Here is a 27,825-nt window from a genome sequence, read left to right on the forward strand (position 1 = left end):
CATGCAGTCTGAAAACGTAATAGCATTCTAATGGAGTTCATATCACAGCTGAACTGTTTAGGCAGGTCGGTACCGTCAGGCAGACCCAGGTGTGCACTTGTGTACGCACGTGCTCCTCTCTATGCCCCAGAGCAGGGCTCCAGCTGCCTCCTGGTGTTCAGGTTATAAGTGACAGTGGCCCGGGCGCCTTGCTCAGTCCCAGCCCGGTGAGACCCACTTGCAGGGAAGCAAGCACGTGCACACTGCTCTCGAGAAAGACAGGGATCCCTGAGTGTGTGTGTCTTGGCGCAGCACCACGACCACGCCTGCATAGCCTGCCGCATCATCTACCGGTCGGACGAGCACCACCCGCCCATCCTGCCCCCGAAGGCTGACCTGACCATCGGCCTGCACGGCGAGTGGGTGAGCCAGCGCTGCGAGGTGCGCCCCGAAGTCCTCTTCCTCACCCGCCACTTCATCTTCCACGACAACAACAACACCTGGGAGGGGCACTACTACCACTACTCAGACCCTGTGTGCAAGCACCCCACCTTCACCATCTACGCCCGAGGCCGCTACAGCCGTGGCGTGCTCTCCTCCAGGGTCATGGGAGGCACGGAGTTCGTGTTCAAAGGTAGGACTTCCACCGCCAATCCCAGCAGTGGCCAGGGCGCAGCTCTGTGACACTCTTGTGGGGGCAGAGCCTGAGGGAAGGGACTTCTTTTCTGCTTGAGGTGCTGGGGAAGGCACTGGGGAGCCATTTCTGCCTCGAGGCAGTCCACATGCCCCTGAGTTCCTCCCTGCCAGTACCGGGCGGGCTTGGACAGCCTCGGCCTGCAGGCCAGGCGCTGGCGGAGCCACTGCCTGCACGCGAGCAGTTGTTGGGGGTGGCCCAAGGAGGTCGCTACTGCGAGTGAAATCTCAAGTCTGTGGGTTTCTTCTTGCAGACAGCTGTGGCGCCTGCTGAGCTGCCCCTCCGATAACAGCACACTGCCCGCGTGCCATGTGCCTTCTTGAGGTGTTAGTGAAAGCTCCAGTGCTTGGGGTTGTTTCCAACCCGAGCTTGCCCTGCACTTAAGGTGGTGACACACTTGAAGGTGGGAGCATCTTTGGGAGAGAAGGACCCGGCTGCCCACCAGCTGTCAGCAAAGGAAGTCTTTTGGTTGCTGTTTTTAGAAGTGCTTTTTTCCTTAAGTCTGAGCATCTTTGTATTAGTAACACGGCATCAGCCCTGTCACGCCATATAAAGAAAGGATGGCCTCAGCCCTGGTGACGCCTCCAGGATGGCATTCCATGATTCAGCCCAATTGCCACAGGGTGTGTCTGTGACCAGGCGAGTCCTAGCGCATCTCGGCCGTCCTTTCAGGAAGGAAGCTTTGCTCCAGGAACACGGGCCCTGTGACAGATCAATAAGAGAAGACACTTTATCTGATGCCACCCCAGAGCCCTTCGTGTTGTACACGCACTGTGTCCCCTGGCAAGGCCTTCCAAAGCAATTCTCTACAAATCCCGGGATTTTTATTTAATTGGTTTACTCATATTTTTCTTTTCTTGCTTGCATCCTAACTTATTTTAGATGCCCAATTGTATGGGCCTGTGTTAGTGTGACAGTGTTAACTAGGATAGGTGTATGACACTAACACTTTTAGAAACCTCAAAACCTTTTCATAAAAACAATATTCCAGCCTCTACTGAATTTTTTTTCAATCTTAAAGAGTTGGTGTCACCAAATACAACTCCTTGGGAGCACTCGGTTCTGTAGTTTCATTCCACACTCAGAAGCGCGGCCACCTGGGGTCTGGGCTTGGCGTTTACCCCAGGCAGTGCACGTTCTGGCCACACCGGTGTGTGTTTGGGGTGACCGCCGTGCTCCGCCACGTGCGGGACTCCTCCCACCAGAGAATGCTCCGAAGGCCGCTGTGGTCGGGTGTGTGGGTCGTAGGTGGGCCTGCCTTTTGAATAGAAAGCCTTGTGGAGAAGGGAGCGTGGCCTGTGTTTGCCGGGTGGGTGTCTGTCCCCATGCCAGCCCCTCAGTCATGCCGCTCTCCTCTCTCCCCTGCAGTGAATCACATGAAGGTCACCCCCATGGATGCGGCCACAGCCTCGCTCCTCAACGTCTTCAACGGGAATGAGTGTGGGGCCGAGGGCTCCTGGCAGGTGGGCGTCCAGCAGGACGTGACGCACACCAACGGCTGCGTGGCCCTGGGAATCAAACTGCCTCACACGGAATACGAGATCTTCAAGATGGAGCAGGACGCCCGGGGGCGCTATCTGCTGTTCAACGGCCAGAGGCCCAGCGACGGCTCCAGCCCCGACAGGCCAGAGAAGAGAGCCACGTCCTACCAGATGCCCCTGGTCCAGTGCGCCTCCTCCTCGCCCAGAGCTGATGACCTCTCAGAAGACAGCGGCAGCCGCCTGTACGGCGGGGCGCCCGCGCGCGCTCCCCGGGCCCTGCTGCTCGCCGGGCTCGCCTGCCTGTTGACTGTACCGTGTTGGCACATCCTCAGATAGAAGTTTTTAGAAAGTTATATTTTTTCAAGCCAGGATTCCTTACAACTTACAGATTTTCTTTACCAAAAGAAAGGACATTTATTCTTTTGATGCACTTGAATGCCCGAGAACTGTCGTTCTCTTTCTCCTCTCCCTCCCTCCCTGCCCCTGAGTCATGAACAGCGAGTGTTTGAAGTTTCTGCTTTGAACTCCGTCCAGCCTGATCCCTGGCCTGAGCAACTTCGTAGCAGTAATTGCACTTTAAGACAGCAGAGAGTTTCGGGCTAGCGTGTTTGGAAGCAGGGCTGAGAGCAAGGGCCTCTTATTTTTTTCCTCTTTATTGTATTTCTGAGTTGAACTTAGAAGAAACAAATACCAAGCTACAACTTTTCCTGCCATTTTACTGTGGTTGCATCCTGTCCTCCTCTGAAACTGCTTTTCTCTCTGAGTTGTATATGCTGGAATTTGATGCAGAGTTGATCTAGGATTGGGATCCAGACACCTTTTATTAACAAAGAAATGACGTGGTGTAGATATGTACATATGAACACACACGGCTGAACCACCTTCACAACCTATGTGCAAAACAGGAGAGAATCAAAGCTTTCATTTCAGGAAGGTCGAGTGGGAAAGTGTTTGTAATTAAAGTTTCAAAGTAATTTAAGCTATTTTTCCAACAGTTGTTTTACCTTATTGAAAGAAGAAATGTTGGTTGCATGCCGGTTTCTGGTGGTAGCAGAAAGCATGCCTGACCCTCTCCGCAGACAGGGTGACGGGGAAAACAGCAAAACAACCCTGTTGCAGACACACAGGAGCAGGTACATGGGGTGGCTGCTTGCAAGGTGTGAAATGCCACGTGAATGACAGCAAAAGTGCCCATTCATTGCAGTTCCCTTTCGCAGGGAGCCCCAGCCCTGCACTCTCTGTCTGGTTGGGGGTGGGCAGAGGGAGCTGCGTTCTGGCATCCCTGCTACCGTGCCCTCAAGACAGAGCACGCACAGAGACACAGAAGGTGAACGCGCGCAGACACAGCAGCTGGCTGCTCAGACGGCCGGGGGCGGGGGGGGGGGTGTCCACAATGGTGCTTACTCCACCGGCCCTGGCGCGCCATGCAGCTGAGGCTTTGTGTAAGACCATCTCACCACGGGACGTGCCGGCTTGCCTCAGTGTCCTTCCTGCCAATGACTTGGCTCTGTCCCCACAGTGAGTTTCAGGGTCACCCTATTCAGGTCTGCTTCCTTCTCACAGAAACGTTAGAGACCCACCCGTTTGGAGTATTGCAGACAGTGCCATCACACACCAAATGTCATCGCTGAAGGGGAGGGAGGGAAACGGCGAGTACCCAAAAGCCCAGATGGAGCTAAAAGCAAATATGCAAACCCTGATTGAGGTTAAGAGTCATCTTGTATTTAAGAATTAATATTGTGAAGTGCTGTAGCATTCGGCGTGGTATTAGATTATAAGGATGGCTTGGAGTACCAAAGTGCTTTATATTCAGATTGTATTTTAAGTTGTGGTGCTTACTGGGGAGGTGCATTTAAAATGAAAATACTGACTTAAATTTTGTCTGCCAAGTTAATAAACAGATGTCAAAAATGCTCTCACAAGAGGCATTTTATCTATGGGTCTATTTAATTAACACCAATATTACCTTTATGGCATGTAATAACATCATGTGAAAAACCATATTCACTGCTAGAGAATCCCTCAGTGATTTACCATAACTCAGTTCCCAGCCACTCACCAAGACAACTATGCGTGGTTTTGAAAAGTATGTTGCACGCGCGCGCGCACACACAAACACACACACGCATGTACCCAAATGTATAGGTACTAACATGTAACAATGGACATACATGTACGTATATGCTAGAGACGATGTGAAATTTATGTGGCTGTATCACTTTCTGATGCAAGATGAATCATTACAGAGAAGGACCAATATAATGTATTCACAGGTCTTGACACACTTAGATTTATGCCCGTCACAGTATCACTCATGTACATTTGCATCTTATCCTGGCTATGCCAACACGAGTAGGAGTCTAACACTAACGTCCCTGGGTCCCAGGAAGATCTTCATATTATGTGACTTGCCATCACCTTGAAGAAACATCCATCGGTCTCTAAGAGTCATGCTGGTTTGAGAGTCGGGAATTTTAACTCAAGACCAAGATGCTTTTTCTGAGGAAGGTATGATTGACCTTACAATATTCCATGACAAGCTTAAAAAAACTCCATCCTATGCAGTCCAGGGCTGGTGAGTCTCCCCCTAAGTTAGAGGCAGGTGGTTCCACTTGGATATGCCAGGCTGGGGCAGGGTGGGGAGTGATAAAAGAGGGCCCTCTTGGACTCCAGGCCCTGCTGGGACTGGGCCCCTTCGCCCACGGGGTGGCAGGCAAGGAGGGTCAGGCTCAGAGAGTTGTCCTCTGGGCAACAGTAAAATCTGGGCATAATCAGACTTCACACTCTAGAATCCAAGTTGATCCTGATCTCAAAAGGGAAATTCCTGGACTCCCAGCTCTGTGGTGCACAACAAAAGGTCAGTTTGCTCAGACATGGTGAGTCCACTACCATGTGCGAGAGCAGTAGCCTGTGACCTCCAGGCGGTGGCGTCTTAGAGGTCCCCAGCAGGGGTCTGATCCTGTGGCAGCCCCTGAGGGTGACTGAGCCTCGCCGACACCAAGGCCTGTTGGGGAGGCTGGCAGCTGGCACATCCCTGCAGGGCCTCACAGGAACCTGTGAGTGCAACTGGATTGTAAGGCTCTGTGCTTTCTCGGTGAAGGAAAAGCTTTGATGATAATGGAAGAGCCATTCTCTACTCTGCCAACTCTTTCAATATATCCTGAAAACAAAAATGATGCTTGCATAGTGCACACAAACACTACAATGTTTTGTTTGAAAATGGTCTCTGCAGTCCCTATAAAACACACTAGGATTGTGGCAGTGGGATGCAGAGGCCAGCAGTAGCACCTAGTTAGGCCCTGCGGGACACTGCCCCCAGGAAAATGCCTCAGAGCCTGGGGCGAGGCTACTTCCAGGTGGTGGAGACAGAGAGCGGGTCCACTCACACATGCCTTGCCTACCCACGCAGACCTCTGGCCTCCTTGAGACAGCAGAGCTTTCACGATTCCAAACATCTTTCATACGGATACATCTGCATCAACAAATAAAGACAGTTTGGATAAATGTTTCCCACTGATTTTCTAGATTTATGTGAAAATGCATAAGCATTCTTTTCTTACCAGTAAGCAAATCATTATTACATGTCCTAAATAAACAAATCAAATTCTTCAATTCCTCATAATGATCCAAGAGTGTTTCTGGCTTGCAGGGTAATCTCTCTCTGAATATCAAATTCAGCCCCTCATTGATCATAATCCCATTTCCCTGGTGTTTCAATAGGCAGAAGTAACACTACCTTGAACAAATCAGAGATATGTGGCCTCCAACTTCCCTGTTAGCTGGGATGTGATCAAATCGACATATTGCACTTAATAAGGTCTCCAATCAGGGGAGACCGGAGGCCATGTGGTTTGCCACCAAAGGTGTGGGGCTGGATGCACACCTGTCTCCTTTACTCAGCTCCCCTTGAAAGACGGGTGTAGTATCTGACTCATGGCCCCCATTCCAACAAGGTCACGATTTCCATGGGTTCAGTCTGTTCTGTTTCAGACATCTATTGTATAGCCACCTCCATACCCCTCTGAAACCCCCTGAACAATTCCGCCCCTTCTTCATTTAATGAATCCCGTGTAGCCATGACATTGGAATTCAGAAGCACAAGACGGTTTGTGGGCACAGAGAGCTGTGCAGTTTGCAGCCTTGGCCTCGGAGCTGTGTTGATGATCACACTAGTTCGTCTTCCTGACTCGAGGAGCAATTGGCAATTTCGTCAGCCTCTGAGGAACTGCTCCAGCCTATTTATTTTTCATTAATTTGCTTCCTTTCTAGAGAAATTAAAGGCAGAGGAGGATCCTCCAAGAAGTTGAAAATTGTATTCTGCAAGGACTTTAGGCATTTGAGGTCTGGTCTTCTTTCTGCAGCTGATAAGGTGACATATGCAAGATGGTTGAGAAGCTTCAACCTTTGTCTTACTCTAGAATTGGTTGAAGTTTCTAAGGAATTCCCTGCCCTATTCACTTGCCTTATTTTAACAAACATTTTTAACAGCTGGTCAAATTTCTTGGGCAATGTAATCTGGAATGTACAAAAAAAACCCTACTTGATTTGTACATTGATAAATATATATACAACTGAAAAACAAAAAGATCTTTGCACTGAAAATACATAAAGGTCTAAACTGGTGGTCAGATACTATTTGCTTCTCTTCCTATGTAAATGGTAGAGAACTCAAAAGAATATTATAACTTTGACCTTCAGAAAATCCAGATTACAGTAAACAAGTGAGGGCCACAGTCTACTAAGAGAACTCATATTTAGAATGTCTTTCTGTCTCCTAAATAAGACAGCCCAGGTTCTCTCAGGGTAGGATCAGGGTAACACATCTGCCCTGGGATCAGTTTACAGAGTTTGAAAAATTGAGGTATCTGTTGCATGTTGAAGTTTTAGCTTCCATCTTATTTGGTAAATGAAGCTGTATTAGATCTAGGTTCCAGCATTACTTGTGTAAAAGAAAATAGATTCATAGTATCCTTAACTCACAGCTCGTAAGTAGAGTACCTTAAAAAGTCCCTTAAAAGAACCTACAGTATGTTATGAGTTCTAAAGCCTATGAGAGTATATTGCATTGTATTGGAAGCTGGCAGCTTGGCACGGTAAAATAGGGTAGGCAGTTTATGAAAAAGAATTGTAACAAGAAAATAGCTCTCCATCAACTTTGCCACCTTGCTATACCTGACTAGTGCAAAAGGCACCTTAGTAAAACACAGGGTTGGTTTGCCCTAAGAGTCCTTTGCATGGCTTTTGCACAGATTTTAGAATGTATTCTCTTCCTAACATATGGAGAGCACAAAGGCCCCCACAAATACGAAGACCTATAGCAATAATATTCTTTATAGAGTTCTGTGCCATTTACATAGGAAGAGCAGCAACTAGGATCTGACCACCAGTTTAGACCTTTAATTCAGTGCAAAGATCTTTTTTCAGTTGTGTATATATTTATCAATGTTCAAAACAAGTCTTTTACACTACATGTTCCAGATTACATTGCCCAAGAAATTTGACCAGCTGTTAAAATGTTTGGTAAAATAAGGCAAGTGAACAGGGCATGGAATTCCTTAGAAACTTCAACCAATTCTAGAGTAAGCCAAGAAGGTATTATTAATCTCATGCTATAGATGATAAACGTGGAGCTCCCTGAGGCAAAGGGGGAGGAAGTAGAGTTTGTATCTAGCTCTTCTTTCCTTGTCCCAGAATTTTAGCCTGGCTTTCTCAACAACAGCCACAACAGTCACTTCTTGAATGACACTGAATATATGGCATTCTGCTCGGTTCTTTACATAAATTGTTTAATTTTCACAACAACCTAGCATGGTACTTTTACAGTTTTGAATTATGATCAAAACATCTAGTTACAATTTTCAGCATGTTTGCCCTAACTTCCTACTGTTATATTTGAGATTCACAAGGCCGCAGGACAGAGAGACAGTCACCGAGGCTGTAATTACCAAAAGGAGTTTTACTGTCTAGCTCGAGCTAGAGTCCAAGCCCCCAGAGTGCCAGCGCAGTGGCCTCTTCTCCGGGCAGGGACCCTCCTTTGTGTGTTAGTCCCCTTTTATAACTCAGTTGTTTACACACTGGTCCTGCATCTGCCCCCACAGTGATTCTTACTTCATCCTGCCCCTGATAGGCTCTAACCTGTTCCGGGTCCTAGCTGAGAGACTCCGGTTTCCGAGTTCTTTGTCTTTTTCCTCTGCATCCCATAATGTACCCATAATGCCTTGCGGTTAGCAAACAGGCAGTAAACAGAAGCTGGAAGGTGTCTATTGTCCTTATAGCCCAGTATCTTACATTTCCCCCTTTCTCTTGGTTCTTATGAGCATTCTTGCTAGTATTCAGGGTTTGTATCTCTTCTATTCTTAAGCTGTTTTTTTTAAGATTCACCCTTTGGTATTGCTGCTGCAGTACCATTAACTGCACAGTATTTATTTGTTCCTTTATGAAAGTGACTAACCTATTCAGAATACATGGCCCAAAGGTGAGGATGAGCATGAGCACTATTATAGGTCCCAACAAGATAGATAGCAGTTAACCACGGGGAACTGTTGAACCACGACTCAAACCATCCTTGTTGTTGCTCCCGCTCTGGTTTTCATCGGGCAAGTCCCTCCCTGACCTTTGCCATGGACTCTCTAACTACTCCAGTATGGTCTGCATAGAAGCAGCACTCTTCTCCTAGGGCCACACATAGCCCCCCCTGGTGGAGGAATACTAAGTCCAGCCCCCTCTGGTTCTGCAGCACTACTTCGGACAATGAAGTTAGGGATTTTTCTAAATGGGAGATGGACTCCTCAGTTCTGGCTATGTCTTCGTCTACGGCAGCCCTTAAGCTATTGAACACCCTACGCTGCACTGCCAAGGATGAGATGCCTGTCCCTGCTCTTATTGCCCCCAGGCCAAAAAGAGTAGCTAAGGTTATTGCTATGAAAGGCTCCTTTTTTTTTTTTTTTTTAATTAAGTTGGAGTCCTTTCCTTCTCTGGTACAAGCAGCATAGACGGTGTCTTCTTGATGATAGATGACCTTTGGGAACACTAGTACCATAATGCAGTATTCTTCAGACTCATTGAAGACTGATAGGCTTAGGCAGGGGTTAGGCCTGTCTTTGAACAGACCCACCACCCGTTGAGTGCTGGGACCAGCCATTTTATTCCACTGGTCCGGTCTATGGTAGGGTGAACCTCGGCACTAAACTGCGAGTGGCTAGCAGGCACCTTTCCTATGCAGGTTCCATTTCCGGTGACTGTCGGAAGAGTCAGTCTTGGTCTCTTGTGGTCCCATTTACAAGACTTGGGAATTTCTTCTCCTGACTGGCTAAAGGGGGTAGCTACTCCCACTGCTTCATAGAAGGAGATCTGATATCATAACATAACCAGCACGCCTCGGTGAGGGCTGGTTCAGTGTGGTTTAAAGTCTCATATGCCGCTGTCAGCATGTTCCATAGGGAGTACTCGGTTTCTTCTGCTTCAGGGGTGTTCTGACCTCTGGGGATGACCTGACTTACAGTTTCTGCCCCGACGAGTTGTGGAGAGGAGACTGTTGGTTGCAGAGTTGGTCTGTTCTGCTTTTTCCTTTTTACCTGTACCTCTGGGTTAGGCCCTACAGCACCTGTAATGGGAGCCACTAAGTTTGATTTGTATTATGGAGCAGAGAGATGGCCTTTGATACAGGCATATTCCCCAGGACAGCCCTGACTTCCACCTTTTATCTTTCTTTCCCTCTTTTGTAAATTTTACCCGTATCAGGTTACAGTCTCTGACATACCTGTTTCTAGTACAAAGTTGGACATAGGACATTTTAATGAAAAGAGATTGTACCTGCCATTTCCACTCCCTGTCATTTGTGGTCACACACCACCATTTGGCACAATAATAACCTCCAATATCCCCACACTGACGGTTTTCCTGAGGGGGCCGGAATCCCGGACAGGCGTAAAACCCATTCTGGCTCATAGAGATCTGTTCCACGTCTTCCCTCCATGGTCCAGTTACCCAAGAACTGGGGATTGGGGCAGCAGCGGGGACTCCTGGGGATATCACTACTGTCTGTGCTGGCTTTTCTAGGGGACTGACTTTTTCTAAGTTGAAATATAAATCTGGCCACCAGGTGTTTAGTGGCTCTGCCCTTGAGGTGCTATTGTATACCTCATGGGTTTCTAAGTTCGTTATTTTCCATGTAAGTTTATATGGCAGATGTGGGTTATTATTATTTATTAATTATTAATAATTAATTAATTATTATTAATGTGGGTTATTATCATTATTAATTACAACTGCAAAACTTTGGTCTAAGAGCAGGATATCCATAATGCGCTTGCATATGAAACATAGAACAATACCAAACCCCATCTTTGCAGCTTAGTCCCAATCTTTGGGGTAACTAGTCCCAGTTTGAGTCCTAGAAGGGCAATCAGCAGTTCTACCAGAATTTGAGTCAATAGTCTCATTTACTCTGCAGACGCCACATGGGTCAGCCTGGTCTTTAGTGGATGTGTGAGGTCTGCCGTCGCCTCCACTCGTCCTGCCGTTGCTTCTGCTCATCCTCACCAGCCGGTCTCGCGTGGATCCAGGTTGCTACTCCGTCAACCTTAAGAGCAGTGGGGGTAACGAGAATAATTTGAAAGGGTCCTAGGGTTTTACTGTTATGCCGTTTTACCCACACCCAATCCCCTGGCTGGTGATGGTGATACAAGTGTTTAATACTCTCACTCCTTGGCCCAGCTGTCTGGTAGATGGCCTGGAGGGCCGGCCACACTTGGCTGTGAACACATTGCAGAGCTTGTACAGCCTGCAGTACCTCTTTAGGGTGTTCTGGGAGAGCCTCAGGGCTCACCCTAGGGATTACAGGTGGAGGGGTACCATATACAATCTCAAAGGGGGTCAGGCCCAATGGTAAGGGGTGTTCCGGGCTCAGAACAGGGCGAAGGGAAGGAGGGTCACCCAGTCCCTGCCAGTCTCTAGGACCAATTTAGTTGAGGACTCCTTTAGGGTTCTGTTCATTCTTTCTACCTGCCCTGAGCTCTGGGGAATATATGCACAATGTAACTTCCAATCTGCCCCCAGTGCTCGGGCTAGCCCTTGACTGACCTGACTTGTGAAGGCTGGCCCATTGTCAGATCCTATGCTCTCCGGCAGCCCGTACCTGGGAATTATTTCCTCCAATATTTTCTTTGCTACTATTAAGGCAGTCTCTCCTTTAGTAGGAAAAGCTTCCACCCACCCTGAGAAGGTGTCTACCATGACCAACAAATACCTGTACCCATATTTTCCGGGTCTTACTTCTATAAAGTCTATTTCCCAAAATAATCCTGGTTGCCTTCCCCGCTCCCTGGTACCTGCATGGGTCCCTCTGATCCTCCCTGGCTGCATAACCTGGCAGACACGGCAGTTCCGGACAATGTCTTCTGCTATCTCTCCTTGTGATTTGAATCTGATTTGTGCAGTGTCCAGCAACTGTAGCATCTTCCTTTTTCCCAGATGCGTCGTCTGGTGCAAGTGTCCTAGCAGGTGGTTCCCCAAGGCTTCAGGGACTACTAGGCGATGCTCTCCATCTTGGAGCCAGCCGTCCTTACTCTGTGTCCCCTGCAGTTTTTCTTTGGCCCAGGTTATATTCGTGCTGGAATAATCCGGTTGGGGGGGCATTTTTCCCATCCCAGGAGGTGGCAAGCTCAAATATAGAACTTCTGTTAGTGCTGGTTCCTCTGCAGCCCTTTTTGCCTCAGCGTCTGCAGCCTGGTTGCCCCGGGCTTCAAAAGAATCCCCCTTCTGGTGTCCCGGAATGTGGACTACTGCCACTGCTTTTGGCAACAAAATGGCTTCTAGCAGCTGAAGTATTTCAGGCTTATGTTTGATTTCTCTGCCCTCCACCATGATGAAACCTCTCTCTTCATAGAGAGCCCCATGTATGTGTACTGTCCCAAAGGCATAGCGACTGGCGGTGTATACCGTCAGCCTCTTTCCTTGGGCCCTGCGGAGGGCTTCCATCAATGCCACCAGTTCCGCCTTCTGGGCTGATGTCCCCTGTGGGAGGCGTGATGCCCAGATAAGATTGCCCCGCTCATTCACTATAGCCGCCCCCGCATACCTGTGTCCGTCCGGAACAAAGCTGCTCTCATCGGTGAACCAGGTCAGGTCGCTGTTTGGAAGAGGGTGGTCTTTTAGATCTTTCCTGGCCATCTGGGTCTCAGCCAAGATCTCGAGGCAACTATGTTCAGGTGTTTCCGGCTTGGGATCCGGCAGGAGTGTGGCCGGGTTCATGATGGCAGGAGTCCGGAACTCAATGCGAGGAGTGTCCAACAGAAGCCCCTGGCAGTGAGTCAGCCTCGCATTTGTAATTCATCATCCTGGCGGCTGCTTCAGGATCCCCTCTATGGCGTGAGGCATGGTCATCTGCAAATGCTGACCCAGGGTGAGCTTATCGGTGTCTTTGACCAGTAAGGCAGTAGCTGCGATGATTCGCAGGCAAGCCGGCCATCCCACCGGTACCGGGTCTAGTTTTTTTGACAGGTACGCCACTGGGCGCCTCTAACGTCCTAGTGCCTGTGTGAGCACTCCCTTGGCTATTCCCTTCTTCTCGTCTACAAACAGGTGGAACTCTTTTGTGGGATCAGGGAGCGGCAGAGCCAGAACCTCTAACATAGCTGTTCTCAAGGCTCGAAAGGCACCCTCCATCTGCACTGTCCATTGCCACATTTTCCCTGCCTCGCACCCTTCATACGAGGGTCTAGCCTTCTCTGCGAACCCCGGAATCCAGAGGCAGCAGTATCCCAACTGACCCCAGGAATTCCCGTACTTTCCGACATGAGGTTGTGGTGTGTATTCCAAGCACAGTCTGTTTCATTGCTTCTGTTAGCCACCTTTGGCCTCCCTTAATTTTATATCCTAAATAAGTGACTTCATCCTTGCAAATCTAGGCCTTCTTGGCACTAGCCCTGTAGCCCATTTCCCCTAGCACTCTGAGTAAGTGTTTGGTGCTCTCCAGGCAGGTCTGAAGGGTCGGAGCAGCTAATAGTAAGTCATCTACATACTGCAGCAGGGTCACCTCTGGGTGGTTGGCACGGTCCTCACCCAGGTCTTCATGAAGGGCCTCGTTGAACAAGGTGTTCAAGTTCTTAAACCTCTGGGGCAGTCTTGTCCAAGTCAGCTGCCCCTGGATCCCTCTCTCTTCGTCCTGCCACTCAAAGGCAAATATTTCTTGGCTGTGCGGGGCCACAGCTAGGCCAAAAAAGGCACCCTTTAAATTTAGGACAGTGTACCAAATCCGAGTTGGAGGAAGGGAGCTTAGTAGGGTGTAGGGGTTAGGAACCGTAGGGTGGATGTCTAGGACACGCGTGTTGACCTCCCTGCGGTCCTGCACGGGCTGATAATCCTTTCCACCCGGTTTCTTCACTGGCAACAAAGGCGTATTCCAGGCTGACTGGCACCTCCGGAGAATCCCGGCATCTGGGAGCCTTCGAATGTGGGGCGTTATTCCCACTTTAGCCTCCTGGGGCATGGGGTACTGTCTAACTCGGGCTGGCTCAGCCCCTGGTTTTAACTCAATGTATAGAGGTGGCCGATGCTTTGCCCACCCTGCACCCCCCGTTTCAGCCCAGGCTTTGGGAAATTCATGGAGCCAGTGCTCTATGTCCTTTTCCTGACCCCTCACAGGCTGGTATAGTCTACACTCATCCGCCTGTGCCAAGGTCAAGATTTGAGTGACCCGGGGGCTGCTAATAAGGTTGCCTTTATCATCAGTTATTATTCCTTCTTCTTCAAAGTAAATACAGGCTCTTAATTTTGTGAGTATGTCTCTCCCTAATAATGAGGTGTGGCACTCTGGAATGACCATGAAGGCATGACTCACTTGTCACGAACTTAAGTCCAACTTTCGCCGTGTGGTCCATTGGTAGGGCTTGGTTCCAGTTGCCCCCTGCACCCAGCTAGTCTTATTAGACAGTTTTCCCGTGGTCTCAGTAATCACCGAATGTTCTGCCCCTGTGTCTACCAGGAAATTGACTGGGCTCCCCTCCACTAGTAAAGTTACCCTGGACTCGGGGAGGGGAACCGAACCCTGTCCCCCTATTCATCCTCTATTTGCCCCACCACCATAATCTTCTCAGAGGATTCAGCTCTACCTTCCCCCTTTCTCTTGGGGGCAATTCCTAGCCCAGTGCCCATGCTCCTTACAATTGGCACAGTGATCTTTGCCTAGCCTCTCCCTCCAGGGTCGCTCCCGGCCTCTTGCCCCTAGCTGACCTCCTCCCATAGCTGCGAGTAGGATCTTGGCCATTTCTTTGTTCACCCTGCGCGCCTCATCCACTTGAAACTTTCTATCTTCCAATCTTAGTCTCTCTAACTCCTCTTCAGGCATTTCCCTGTTATTATATACTTTTTCTGCCACCTCTAGCAAGTCCTGTAGAGTTTCCTCACACAGCCTATCTATCCTTTGCACCTTTCGCCTAATGTCTGGGGCTGCCTGATTTACAAAGGCCACCATGACGGCTGCTTTACTCTCTTCTACGGTGGGATCTATCAGAGCGTACTGCCAAAAGGCTTCCATAATTCTCTCTACATAAGCTGCTGGACTTTCTTCAGGCCCCTGACGGACATCTCCTACCTTAGCCAAATTGGTCAGCTTCCGTGCCGCTGCTTGGAGACCGGCCATCAGAGTCTGGCGGTATACTGGGAGACGTGCCCTACCTTCAGCCTCATTGTGATCCCAGTGCGGCTGTTCAAGAGGAAAGGTCTGGTCGATGACTCGGGGCTTAATGGTAGGTCTGCCGTCCTCTCCTGGAACCAGCTTCCGTGCTTCCGCTTGGATTCTCTCTCTCTCTTCAGCTGTAAAAAGTACCTTGAGCAACTGTTGGCAATCCTCCCAAGTGGGCTGGTGTGTAAAAAGGACCGAATGTAAAAGGTTAATTAAATCCCTCGGATTTTCAGAAAAATTTGCATTTTGGGATTTCCAATTGTAGAGGTCACTGGTGGAGAAGGGCCAGTACTGGAATGTCTGTTCCCCATCTGCTCCAGGGGGTCCCACCGCTCTCAGGGGGAGCGCCCTCACAGGCTCCGGATCTGGAGCCCGTCCAGTCCTCTGCCTAGTTCCGTAAGCTGATCCCCCCGTCAGTGGTTCCATTGTGGCTATAGGCACTGCAGGTGCTGCTGCCACCAGGGAGGTGGGGTCGAGCACTGCCAGGAGGGGCGCATGCACGAGCACTGCAGGGAGGGGTGCTGGGAGGGGTGAGTACTCGGGCTCTGTGGGGAGGCCCACGTGCACCAGTGGCGCTGGGAGGAGCGAGTGGGCGGACTCTGCCGCCGCCACCAAGGGGGCAGGGGCGAGCACCACCGCCGAGAAATTATAGGGCAGGGGCGCATTCCATTCCAACTCTGTTAAATCTGGGTACAGATTTGAGTCCAGCAACACAGGGGAGGTGCCAGCAAAGGGCAGCCTTGAGGGCCATGAGTCCTGCATCTTGCCCATCTTCACCCCTTTAACAGCCAAAATCTTGGCCTTTTCCTTAGGGGCAGGCAGGAGGGTCTTTAGCCAGGGTAGTGGGTCCTGGACAAAACCCTGCCAGACCACAATGTAAGGAATTTGATCGGGATGGCCATGGTGGCCAAACGCCACCCCTTTTACCTTTTCGATGAGGGAGGCATCAAAAGAGCCCTCCTTGGGCCATCTTACCCCAAACTTAGGCCACTCCCCCTCACAAAGAGTGATAAGCTTTCTTTTTTTAACCTCCAAGGACAGATCTTGTGCCCTCTCCCTCACATCCTTAAAGTGACTCACAAGGATAGACAACGGTGTCATCAGAGTTTGTCCCATTCCTGAAAAGAAGAGGAAATCCTAGACACAGGACAAAAGTCACTCGCACAATTGCACAGGTGAAAAGACTAGACAAATGAGGCACAAGTAACAAAATGATTAAACAGATGAATAAACAACAAACAAAACAAAATGACCCACCTATTCCGGTCCCCTTCTGACCCAGCCTCCAGCTCCAAGGTCAGCCGTGGGGATTCCAAGGAGGTTAGCAGATGTCTCCGTCTGGCCTCCACCAGCGAGCCACCAACGCGTCTGCCTAGGTCCTAATGCCAGTCCACTAGTCCGGGGCTCCAATGTATGCACTCCTTCCCTGGCTCTGCGTCTTATCCAGCGGTCTCGGGAATCCTGGAAGAGCCCCCAAATGTTATATTCGAGATTCACAAGGCCGCAGGACAGAGAGACAGAGTCACTGAAGCTGTAATTATCAAAAGGAGTTTTATTGTCTAGCTCAAGTTAGGGTCCGAGCCCCCAGAGTGCCAGCGCAGTGGCCTCTTCTCCGGGTAGGGACCCTCCTTTGTGTGTTAGTCCCCTTTTATAACTCAGTTGTTTACACACTGGTCATGCATCTGCCCCCACAGTGATTCTTACTTCATCCTGCCCCTGATAGGCTCTAACCTGTTCCGGGTCCTAGCTGAGAGACTCCAGTTTCCGAGTTCTTTGTCTTTTTCCTCTGTATCCCATAATGTACCCATAATGCCTTGCGGTTAGCAAACAGGCAGTAAATAGAAGCTGGAAGGTGTCCATTGTCTTTATAGCCCAGTATCTTACACTACAAACACACACCTTTTTACTTTTTTATTTTTTTAAGAAACAAGGTCTTACTCTGTAGCCCAGGCTGGAGTGCAGTGGCATGATTATAACTCACTGTAATCTCCAACTCCTGGGTTCAAGCAATCCTCCTGCTTATGCCTGGCATACACCACCACAACTGGCTAATTTTTTAATATTTTGTAGAAACAGGGTCTCACTATGTAACCCAGGCTGATCTTGAACTCCTGGCCTCAAGCGATCCTCCCTCCTCAGCCTCCCAAAGGGCTGGGATTATAGGTGTGAGCCACTGTGCCCAGCTACCTTTTAATTTTTAAGGCCTTTATCACTGACCCCTACAGAACATGTGGCACAAGGAAGCTCACAAAGCATGTGGCCGAGGTCCTGACTAGGGGAGAGAGAAAGTGTTAATTAGCGGGGTGTCAGTCTCTGTTTTTAAGTTTGAGAGTGGGACTCACCAATCTTGGCTTAGGAAAGCCTTAGGATTCTCTTTCCTTCCAGAAATCATCGGGACAGGACAATGGGTGCCCTCTAGCAAGTGTGTGATTTCCACTTCCATACATCTTCAGGCTTGAGTGACCTTCAGTTCCTCAGCCAGTCCAAGAATGACTCCTTCCAGATCTTTCCCTGTCCAAGGTCTCCAGGCTAGTGAGCGAGGTGCCTTCAGGGTGGATTCCTGTGCACATAAGCACACACTTGCTGTTTCAATTTCAAGTGACAAATGTTTGAACATTTCAGGTCAAGCTGGAGAGATATCTAATGCCCTTGAAACTCGTCAAAGAAACATACTGTGGAATTGAGGGATCCTCGGAGCAGAAGTGTGTACACTTTGCTGTCTGCACTCTTTCAGGCCACCAGTACCCTTTAGTGAATTGTTCCAGTACACTGCTCTCGTGTTGGTGCTGCCCTGGCCCACATTCCGGGCAAAGCCACATTTGTGTGTGGCTAATAAAGTAACCAACACCCTGTCAATCACTCACTTGGACTCTTCATACTTTTCCCAATGTTTGTACCTAAGTCACATGTCCGGCATGGCTTCCATCCACGAGGTGGTGGTATCGGCCCGGCCATAGTCTGGTCATTACACATACATAGGGCTGGGATAAGGGCTCCCCACTGTTGCTAGCCCTGGAAAACTGCACTAGCCCTTCTTGATTTTCCTAAATTTTTGGGACATACTTTTGGAAATAATCTTCATTTCCCTTTTATATGATGAACTTTTGAGTTTGATTTTCTCTCTTTCTAGAATGTCTGATTTTATTAAAGAGAACATCTGAAAATCACCTTAGTGCTTCTAGGTCACCTCTGATCAGTGCATGATGTTGTATAGCAGGTCTCTAGAAGTTACTCATCTTGTATAACTGAAAGGTTATACCCATTGGACAGCACCTCCCCACTTCCCTCCTCCCCCAGCCTCTTGAACCAGCATTTACTTCCTGTTTTTATGAATTCAGCTATTTTGGATACCTCATGTAAGTGGAATAATACAGTATTTGTTCTTCTGTGTCTGGTTTATTTCACTTAACATGATGTCTTCCATCCCTGTAGGCACATATTGCAGGGTTTCCTTCTTTTATAAGAATAAATAATGTTCCTTGTATGTCACATTTTCTTTATATATTCATCCACTGATGGACACTTAGGTTGATTCCATAGCTTTCACCATAGTGAAATAGTGCTGCCATAAACATGACAGTGCAGATATCTGTTTGATATATTGATTTCCTTTATTCTGGGCATATACTCAGCAGTGGGGATTGGTAAATCATATGGTGATTCTATTTTAGTTTTTTGAGGGACATCTATTTTTCTTATAGCACCATTTTACATTTCTACTAGCGATGCATGCGGATTCTAATCTCTTCACAGACTCTCCAGCACTTATCACATGTTTTGGTTTGTTTTTGATAAAGGCCATCCTAACAGGTGTGAGGTGATATCCTATCGTGATTTTGATTTGCATTTCCCTGATGATTAGTGATATTGAGCATCCTTTCTATTCCTGTTGGCCATTTGTATGTCTTTGTTGGAGAAATGTTTATTCAAGTCCTTTATCCATTTTTAAATTATTTGATTTTTTTTTACTATTAAGTTGTAGGAGTTCCTTGTATATTTTGGATTTAACCCTTTATCAGATATTTGATTTGCAAATATTTTCTCCCCTTCTCTAGGTTGGCTTTTCATTCTAGGACTAAATTTCACTTAGGAGGTGAAAGACTTGCACACTGAAAACTACAAAACATTAACAAAAGAAATTAAAGAAGGCACAATGAAATAGAAAGGCATTAGGCATTATTTATTTATAGAAAGAAAGGCTTAGTATTTTTAAAATGTCCATGCTACCCAAACTGATCTACAGATTCCATGCAATTTCTATCAAAATCCCAATGACATTTTTCACAGAAATTAAAAAAACAAACCTAAAATTCATAAGAAAGGATCTCAAATAGCCAAAACAATCTTGAAAAGGAACAAAGCTAAAGCTATCTCTTTTTCTGATTTCAAAATATATAACAACGCTGCAGTAATCAAAACACTGTGGTACTGGCATAAAGACAGAAATATAGTCCAATGCAACAGAATAGGGAGCCTAGAAATAAATCCACACATCTGAGCCAACCACTCATTCTACAGGGCTACCAAGAATACACATGGGGAAAGGATAATCTCCTCAACAAAGAGTTTTGAGAAAACTGGATATCCATATGCAAAAAGATGTGGATATCTCACATCATATACAAAAATGAACTGACTATGGATGGAAGACTTGAAATTACATCCTGAAACTATAGAAGTCATAGGAGCAAACATAAGGGAAAGCTACATGACATTGGTCTTGGCAATGGTTTCATGGATGTGACATCAAAAGCACAGGCAACAAAAGCAAAAATAAACAAGTGGGACTACATCAAACTAAAAAGCTTCTGCACAGCAAAGAAAAAAATGAACAGAATGGGAGAAAATATTAGCAAACCATATAGCTGATAAGGGGTTAATATCCAGAATATATAAGGAATCCCTCCAACTCAATAGAGAAAACACCCCAAAAAACAAACAAATGAGCTCCCCCCAAAATACCAAATAACTCTGTGGAAAAGAATGAGCAAGAGGCTTGAATAGCCATTTCTCCCCAAAATATATTACATTTTATACTATTTCTTCGACTACTACTTTTTATAGTGTAAATGACTTAATGATGTCACAGCTGGATTTCATAAACATGGAAGTTCAGACTTCATGAAAGTTTTGGTCAAATATGAGAAATAGTTCTGATTTCCAAATACAAATCATTTCAATAGCCAAAAAAACAAAGTCCCTGGTACGATAATATGCATTCTCTCAAGAACCTTCTTTGAGTGTGTTCCAGCACAAATGTCTATCTAAAGCATTCATAGCAGATTCTAGCCAACCTCTGCATTTCCTTATTAGCCTGAAACTAAATGGCAGGAAACACCCAGGGGCACCAGTAACACTTCAGAATCTCGTGCCAATTTCTAACTGAGTAGACACAACTGTGGAGCTAGTTTCTTAATACTTTGAAAAATTCCATTGAAAGGAGAGATAACAAACTTGAAAGGCAAGTACTTTTTGCATCAATAAATAAAACATCAAAGTGCTTATTGAGCCAAAGATCCGAAGAACTCATGTGTAATTTTCAGTATAATAAAGCATTGAATATGAATTCATATGATCAGCTTGGTTTAAAAAATAACAATACTTTCTATTTCTGGAGCAACCTTCCTCCTAGGCAATGATGCAGGCACCAACACCGCTGCACTGTGCCCAGTTTTTCGCTTGCACTTTGTTCTGGTCATTTTTCCAGACAACAGAGAGCTAATAAGTTAACTTTTCAGTTCCAATTCACTTGAAAAACACCAGGATGTTAGCGAGAATGGTGGTGATAAAAATAATTAGAAACTGATAGGAACTCTGGAAGCCCAAAGTTCTTGTGACAATGTGTAAATTTAAGAAGTCGATGCGAAGTCTCTTACCTTTAGCTGACCCTTGTAATAATTTGAAAGGAGGCCAGAAAGTCATAGATATTGTCCTGGAATCTGCTTTCTCCTTTTGCTGTTTGTGCTGAACAGGTTGGGCAGAGTTGCCGTCCACGCCCTCCAGCTTTCCGTGGGTGACTTGGCCCTTCCACGTTTTCTGCTTTGTGCTTCCTTAGACATGCAGTGGACAGAGTGGGTTTTGGAGCCAAACACCCACATTTGAATTCCTGCTGATAATACGCTTCTTTAATTCCCAAACTTATTTATGCTTGCTGTTCTTTTTGTTGTAACTATATAATAATTTTAAAGTTTATTTTTTAAAAATGAGACAAGAACATTAACAAACAAAATAATTATTAAAAATTTTTAAAAAGAGAGCTATTATCTTCACAAAACCCCAAGTTGACTGTGTTGGAAAGGTAACATAAAAAGTGGCTTTAAATTATCACTATTGCATATAAATAAGACAACTGTGATTTACTGGTTGGGGCGGAGGGACGTAAAAACATAGAAGGAATCTGAGCTCTAATGATTTCCCAAGTGTCTTTAAGTTCTTCCTTCTTGTTAAAGAAACCCAAACTGGAAATTGTAGGCCATGTGTAACAAGTGAGGTGTATGCAAGAAATTGGTTTATGTGTGAGAAAAAATAGTCCCTGTTCATCATTACGAAAAGATTGATGAATAAATATACATCTTGAATCGAATTAAATATTCGAGTATATCGGGATCATTGTTCATGATATTTTCACTGTATTTTACTCTTTGTATTAACAGACCAACCATTATTCCCTGTGGCATGCTGGTGGCCCTGCATGCAGACTTGTCACAAAGATCAGAGAAGATGAGTGTGCATGGGACAGACTAGGTGCCGCCCTGCTGTTCCTAGAGGGCGGTGTTACGCTGCTTGTCGGTGTCCATCCTGTGGCTGTGACTCCTCACTCTGCCCCACGAGGCATTTCGCTTTTGAAGCTATTACATGTATGACTTTGAAAGAGGTACTGTGAGAAATACAAAGAGATTAGTACACTTCAAAGAGGTCGCAATCAAGTATCCATAATAGCAGAAATAATAATCATTTAAGCAATGTGTTATTGGTGCATTTTGATAGTTATTCACTTTTAGAAAAATCTGACATACAGTCGGGTGTAGACAAAAACAATGTTTATAAATAACCATTTGAATAATAATGATTTGATTGTGTTAAAATAACATGACATAAATGCACCATTGTAACAACGATAAGTATACAATTCAGTGGCATTTAGTGCATTTATATCTTTATGCAATCATTACCACTATCTAGTTCTAGAACATTTTCATCACCCGGAAGGGAACCCTGTACCCTTTAAGCAGTCACTCCATTGCCCCCTCACCCTGCTCTAGGCAACTACTAATCTGCTTTCTGTCTCTGTGGATTTGCCTATACTGGATATTTCATTTAAATGGAATCATACATTGTGTTGCTTTTTTTCTTCTGTTTTTTTTCACTTAGCATAATGTTTTCTAGGTTCATCCGTGTTGTAGATGTATCAGTACTTTTTATTCCTTTTTATGGCTGAGTAGTGCTCTACTGCATGGATGACCACACTGAGTTTGCCCATTCATTAGCTGATGAGCATCTAGGTGGTTTCCTTGCTTTGACTGTGGCAAATAGAGCTATTATGAACATTTATGCACAGGTTTTTGTTTGAATATGCTTTTCTCAATTCTTTTGGGTGTATACCTAGGAGTGGAGTTGCTAGGCATAGTGTAGTTTCATGTTTAACTTGCTGAGGAACTGCCAGACCATTTCCACCACAGCTCCACCATTTTACATTCTCTCCTGCAGTGTATCGCTCTACATCTTTATTAACACTCGTTAGTCTCCATTTTTTAAATTATAGCCATCTTAGTGGGTGTGAAATAATATCTCATTGAGTTTTTGATTTGCATTTCCCAAATGACTAGTGGTATTAAGCATATTTTTATGTGCTTATTGGCCATTTGTATATTTTCTTTGCAGAAATGTCTTTTCAAGTCCTTTACTCATTTTTTAATTGTGTTGTTTGTCTTTTAGTTGTTGAGTTGTAAGTGTTCTTTTTATATTCTATGTCCTACACCCTTATCAAATATATGATTTGGAAACATTTTATACTATTCTGTGGGTTGTCTTTTCCCTTTCTTGATTGTGTCCATTAGCACAACATTTTTTATTTTTAAGTCTAATTTATCTGTTTTTCTTTTGTACATTATATGTTTGTTATTATATGTAAGAAACTATTGCCAATTCAGGGTCATGAAGATTTTCCCCTATCTTTTCTTCTAAGAGTTTTATAATTTTAGTTCTTACATTTGGATCTTTGATGTCTTTTAAGTCAATTTCTATATATGGTATGAGAGAAAGGTCCAACATCTTTCTTTTGTATGTGGATATCCAAATCATCTCAGCATTATTTGTTGAATAAACTATTCTTTTACCATTGAATGATTTGTGCACACTTGTTGAAATCAAGTGACAATAGATGTATGGGTTTATTTCTGAAGTCTTAATTATATTCCATGATCTCATCTATACTTTCATCTATGGTGTATCTTTATGATAGTACCACATTGCTTTCATTGCTGTAGCTTTGTAGTAAGTTTTGAAATTGGAAAGTGTGTGCCCTCCAATTTTGTTCTTCTTATTAAATATTGTTTTGGCTACTTGAGATTCCCCGTAATTTCATATGAACTTCCTGGTTGGCTTTTATATTTCTAAGAAAAAAAAGGCTGTTGGGATTTTTGATAGGGATTGCTTTGGATCTGTAGATCAATTTGGGGAACATTGACATCTCAACAATATTAAGCGTTCTAATCCATGAACATAAAATGCATTCCATTTATTTAGGTCTTTAATTTCTTTCAACAATTTTTTATAGTTTTCAGTATAAAAATATTACACCTTCTTTGTTAAGTCTATTCTGAATTATTTTATTCTTTTTAATGCTATTGTAAATAGAATTGTTTTCTTAATTTCCTCTTCAGATTGTTCATTGATAGTGTACAGAAATATAGCTGACATCTTGTGTCTTCTGGTCTCAAGCAATACTCCTTCCTTGGTCTCCCAGAGTGCTGGGATTATAGGTATGAGCCACCACACTTGGCCTAATCTTTTAAAATATTTTGATATTTGTGGCCTAACATATGGCTATTCTGAACAATACTCCATGTGTACTTGAGATGAATATATATTCTGTTGTTTTTGTGTAGAGTGTTCTGTATATGTCTGTTAGGTCTAGTTGATTTATGTTATTCAAGTTCTCTATCTCTTTATTGTGATCTTGTGTCTAGTTGTTCTACCCATTATTGAAAGTGGGGTATTAAAATCTCCAACTACTATTGTAGAACTGTCTATTTCTTTCTTCAATTCTGTGAATGTTTTCATCAGATATTTTAGAGCTCTGTTAAGTGTGTATATGTTTATGATATCTTCTTTATTCTTCTTTATCGTTAGATAATGTTCTTCTTTGTCTCTTGTAACTTTTATTTAAAGTCTATTTGTCTTATGTTAGTATAGAATAGATACCCCGGCTCTCTTTTGGTTAGAATTTTCTTGGAATATCTTTTTCTATCCTTTCACTTTGAATCCTTTTGTATCTCAAGTGAGTCTTTTATAGATAGCACATAGTTGGAGCTTGTTTCTTTATCCATAATGTCAATCTCTGATTTTTGCTTAGAAAATTTGATCTGTTTACATTAAAGTGATTACTAATAAGAAAGGACTTTCTTTCCCTAGTTTAAAATTTTTTCTATTTCTTTTTTTTTTGTTCCTCAATTCCTCCATTACTGATTTCTTTTGTGTTTAATTGATTTTTTATAGTAAACCATTTAAATTTTTTTCTCATTCTCCTTTCTATCTGTTATTCTTTTCTTAGCAGTTACCCTGAGATTTACAATTAACATCTTAAAATTATAGCAATGTAGTTTGAATTAATGTTCAACTTATCTTCAATAGTATACAAAAAATCTGCTTCTATATTGCTTCACTTGCCACACTGTATGCTGTTATTGTCAAAATTACATCTTTATACACAGTGTGCCTATGAACACAGATTTTAAATCATTGTTTTATGCATTTGTCTTTTAAATTATATAGGAAAGAAGAGGCATTACAAATAAAAAATACAATACTAGACTTTATATAAACCTATGTAGTAAAGAACAACCTTTACTGTTGCAATGTTGCAATGGAAATGAAATGAAAGACTGAAATGAAAGGACACTAGATAGTAACTGGAAGCCATATGAAGAACTTGCAATGTTTCTTTAAAATAATATGTTTACAAATAGTGAACTGGAGACTAATTCTGTTTTACTCGGTTCCATTTCTCTGGAAAGATTCAAGAACAACTGTTGGGAATGGGAAGCTCTTTATAATTGTCAGATTATTTTGGCACATTTGGAAGACCTGTGATTTCACAACCTTGGCCCATAACTTGTGATTCTACAATCTTATTACCAGGCACTATGGTAAAATAAAAGCACTCAACTGCAAAATTCTGCTGCACATACCAACATCTTCTAACAAACAATACAAACACAGTTATTCAACCTGTTCTTGTAAGGTCTGTGAAGTACCAGCATTGTTCTTCATGATAATTTCATGGTCTAACTGCTTATTAGTAGGAGTCATGCTAAGATGCAGTAGCATTTGCAGATTTTAGCTAATCCTCGATGGCATGACCTAAATCAATTGTTCTGGAGTTCAAATATCTATTTTGGTAGTTATTCACTAATTTTTACATGACCAACATTAAGTAAACCAACTGATGATGCTAAGCCCTTCCACTATTTAAGATCAGCAAATATGTTGCAACAAACAGAGGGTTTTATGCTCAAAGAAACTTTTGAATGTAGTCTTACCCCACACCCAATGCAGCGATCCTCTTAATGCTATGACTGATAGAAGATGTCCAGTGTCAGCTTGAAGACTCACAGAGACATCTCTCCAACCTCCAGAGCATTTCATTCCATTTTCAAAGACTTGCAATTTTTAAGAAGGTCTTCCTCATATTGGACTGAAATCAGTCTGCTTTAATCCACGGTCCTAGTTCTATCAGAATAAATTAGATTCTTCCTTCACTTGGTAAGCTTCCAAAGAACTGTTCTCCCTGCTGTTTTGAAGGTTAAGCTTTCCGAGTCCTTCACACTTTCCTAGGACCACTTGGATACCGGTACTTCAAGTCACTGTTCCAGTCTTGCTCTTCTGGTCAAGCTCCAGTTTGATAAATTAATGTTTCTCTGAAAATGTTGAATAAAATATCATAGATGTATGTGAATCAATGAAAATAGTATCAGTACTACCATTTCCCTTATCCTGGACCTATTCTGGTAGAATAAATGAGTTATAGTTTTTAAAATAAAACTTACATTCATTTTTGGAATTGATAGCCTTAAAGATTTAGACATCAAGGTTGTCTCTTTTATGTTACACGATGTAGCAATGCAAAGATTCAATGAACCTTTGTTATAAGAACTTGAGAAGATTCAAAGTTTCTCAGAAATAATTTATGTATGCACTTGTGTCTGTCTGGAAGGTATTCCAGTATAACATCAGCTTTCCCTCCCTCTGGTCTGGTATCTAAGGTAAGTGCTGTATATAATTCACAAAATAACAGATATTGCATGAAGATACTTGTTAAAATATTTTCCCTTCCACAGATTCAGGCTTATGGTTTATTGAAACTCACAGAAGATACTTACTTGCAGGGTAAGAACCAGCTGAGTCTTCAGAGCAAGATGTTAGGACACTGTCAGGAGGACTGCTGGAGACAGGACCACTGGGTTTTATTTCCAGGAAGGACCGAGAAGTTTCAAGAGTTGGACATTTTTTCCAGGGAGGATAAGGTGGGGAACATTACCTTGGTCTGATAGTGGGAGTATTTAGAGCAAAGGAGTGGACTATAAACTTATGTTTTCACTATCTTAGTGCTTTATTGTTTGTGCTTTTGAATGGTTGGCCTGAATTCTTGGCTTTGATCTTATTGCATTAGTTTATATTTTATGGTTACATTGTTTGAGTTCTTTAAGTTGCAATCAGCATTTCTTTATTTACTTATTTATATTCCACTTTGTTCCTGAAATGATTCAAGGCAGCTTACGGAAATACCTACAATTCAGCAAGACCAAAGAGAATATAAAAATAGCCAAGTGCATCTGGACAGCCGGAAGGCAGGGCTGTGAAGACAAGAGCAGCCCAGCTGTGGTCCTGGTGTACTGAAGATGTGCTGTCAAGTCTTGAACCCTAGCTAAACGGGAGCAGTACTTAATTTAATATCAGGACGTTTAGACGCTAAAATGGTAACATGGCTTAAAATTTCACATGACTTGAACAAGTTAATTGCTCAGGAAAATGAACAGCTGTTTATGGCAACAGAGAGAGATATCTCCTTGGGAAACGTATTCAATAAAAAGATTCTGCTGTGTGTTCCTCAGCATGGTACGCCCCTTGCAGCCAGGAACGCTGGCGCTAGACAGTCTTTGCAGGCCCCTACCAATCCCAGAGGCCATTTGGCGCATCTCTTAGAAGGATACCAGTGCCACATACCCTCGTCTGCCGCACATTCAGTCCTAGTGTGGACGTTTTCAGTTAAATTTACAGCCCTGGGCCTGTCTGAAATGAGCCTTCTCTACTCCAGGGATCTTTAGAAAACATAATTCTCTTATTTGCATGTATCTTTGATGTATGTGGCTTTTATGTTGAATTACTGCTAAACGCAGTCATCTTCCTGCCCAGAGCTTGGTGTCGCAAAATTTGACTTTCATCCTTCAGTTAAATCTAATTAAGCACATTAACTGAAGGAACTTCCCATAAAAATGAGATGTTATTATGTGCTAATGAAAGGCAGATTGATGGAGCAAGTCTCCTAGTTACACAAGTCATAAACTCCCAGGTTCCTTCCCATCAAAGGGTCTTAATTATCTGTCCCCAGAGCTTTCAGACAATTATAGTACACTATTATTAGGTGTCAATAAATGCTCAAAGGATACAGTCTGTGTGCAAAGAGTATATTTTGCTGGATATCTGGTGTGATGATTTTTTAAAGCCCATCCAAGTGTAAAACTCTAAATTGCTCTACTTCTTTATAGCAA

The 27,825-nt window shown here is 44.3% G+C and overlaps 2 protein-coding genes across 2 annotated transcripts in view; both read left to right on the plus strand.

The window, feature by feature from the left end:
- Positions 1–4,076, plus strand: part of APCDD1 (APC down-regulated 1) — a 33,740-nt gene extending 29,664 nt beyond the window's left edge. The window contains exons 4-5 of the mRNA XM_012746274.2: positions 292–613; positions 2,042–4,076. Coding sequence (XP_012601728.1) covers positions 292–613; positions 2,042–2,490 — 771 coding nt within the window. The 3' untranslated portion in view covers positions 2,491–4,076. The remainder of the gene's footprint in view (positions 1–291; positions 614–2,041) is intronic.
- The window catches only part of NAPG (NSF attachment protein gamma), a 60,009-nt gene continuing 35,476 nt past the window's right edge, over positions 3,293–27,825 (plus strand). The window contains exon 1 of the mRNA XM_075993689.1: positions 3,293–3,297. The gene's annotated coding sequence lies outside the window, so the exon portion shown is untranslated. The remainder of the gene's footprint in view (positions 3,298–27,825) is intronic.

This window comes from Microcebus murinus, chromosome 17, assembly GCF_040939455.1.
Source record: "Microcebus murinus isolate Inina chromosome 17, M.murinus_Inina_mat1.0, whole genome shotgun sequence".
Taxonomy (NCBI): Eukaryota; Metazoa; Chordata; class Mammalia; order Primates; family Cheirogaleidae; genus Microcebus; species Microcebus murinus.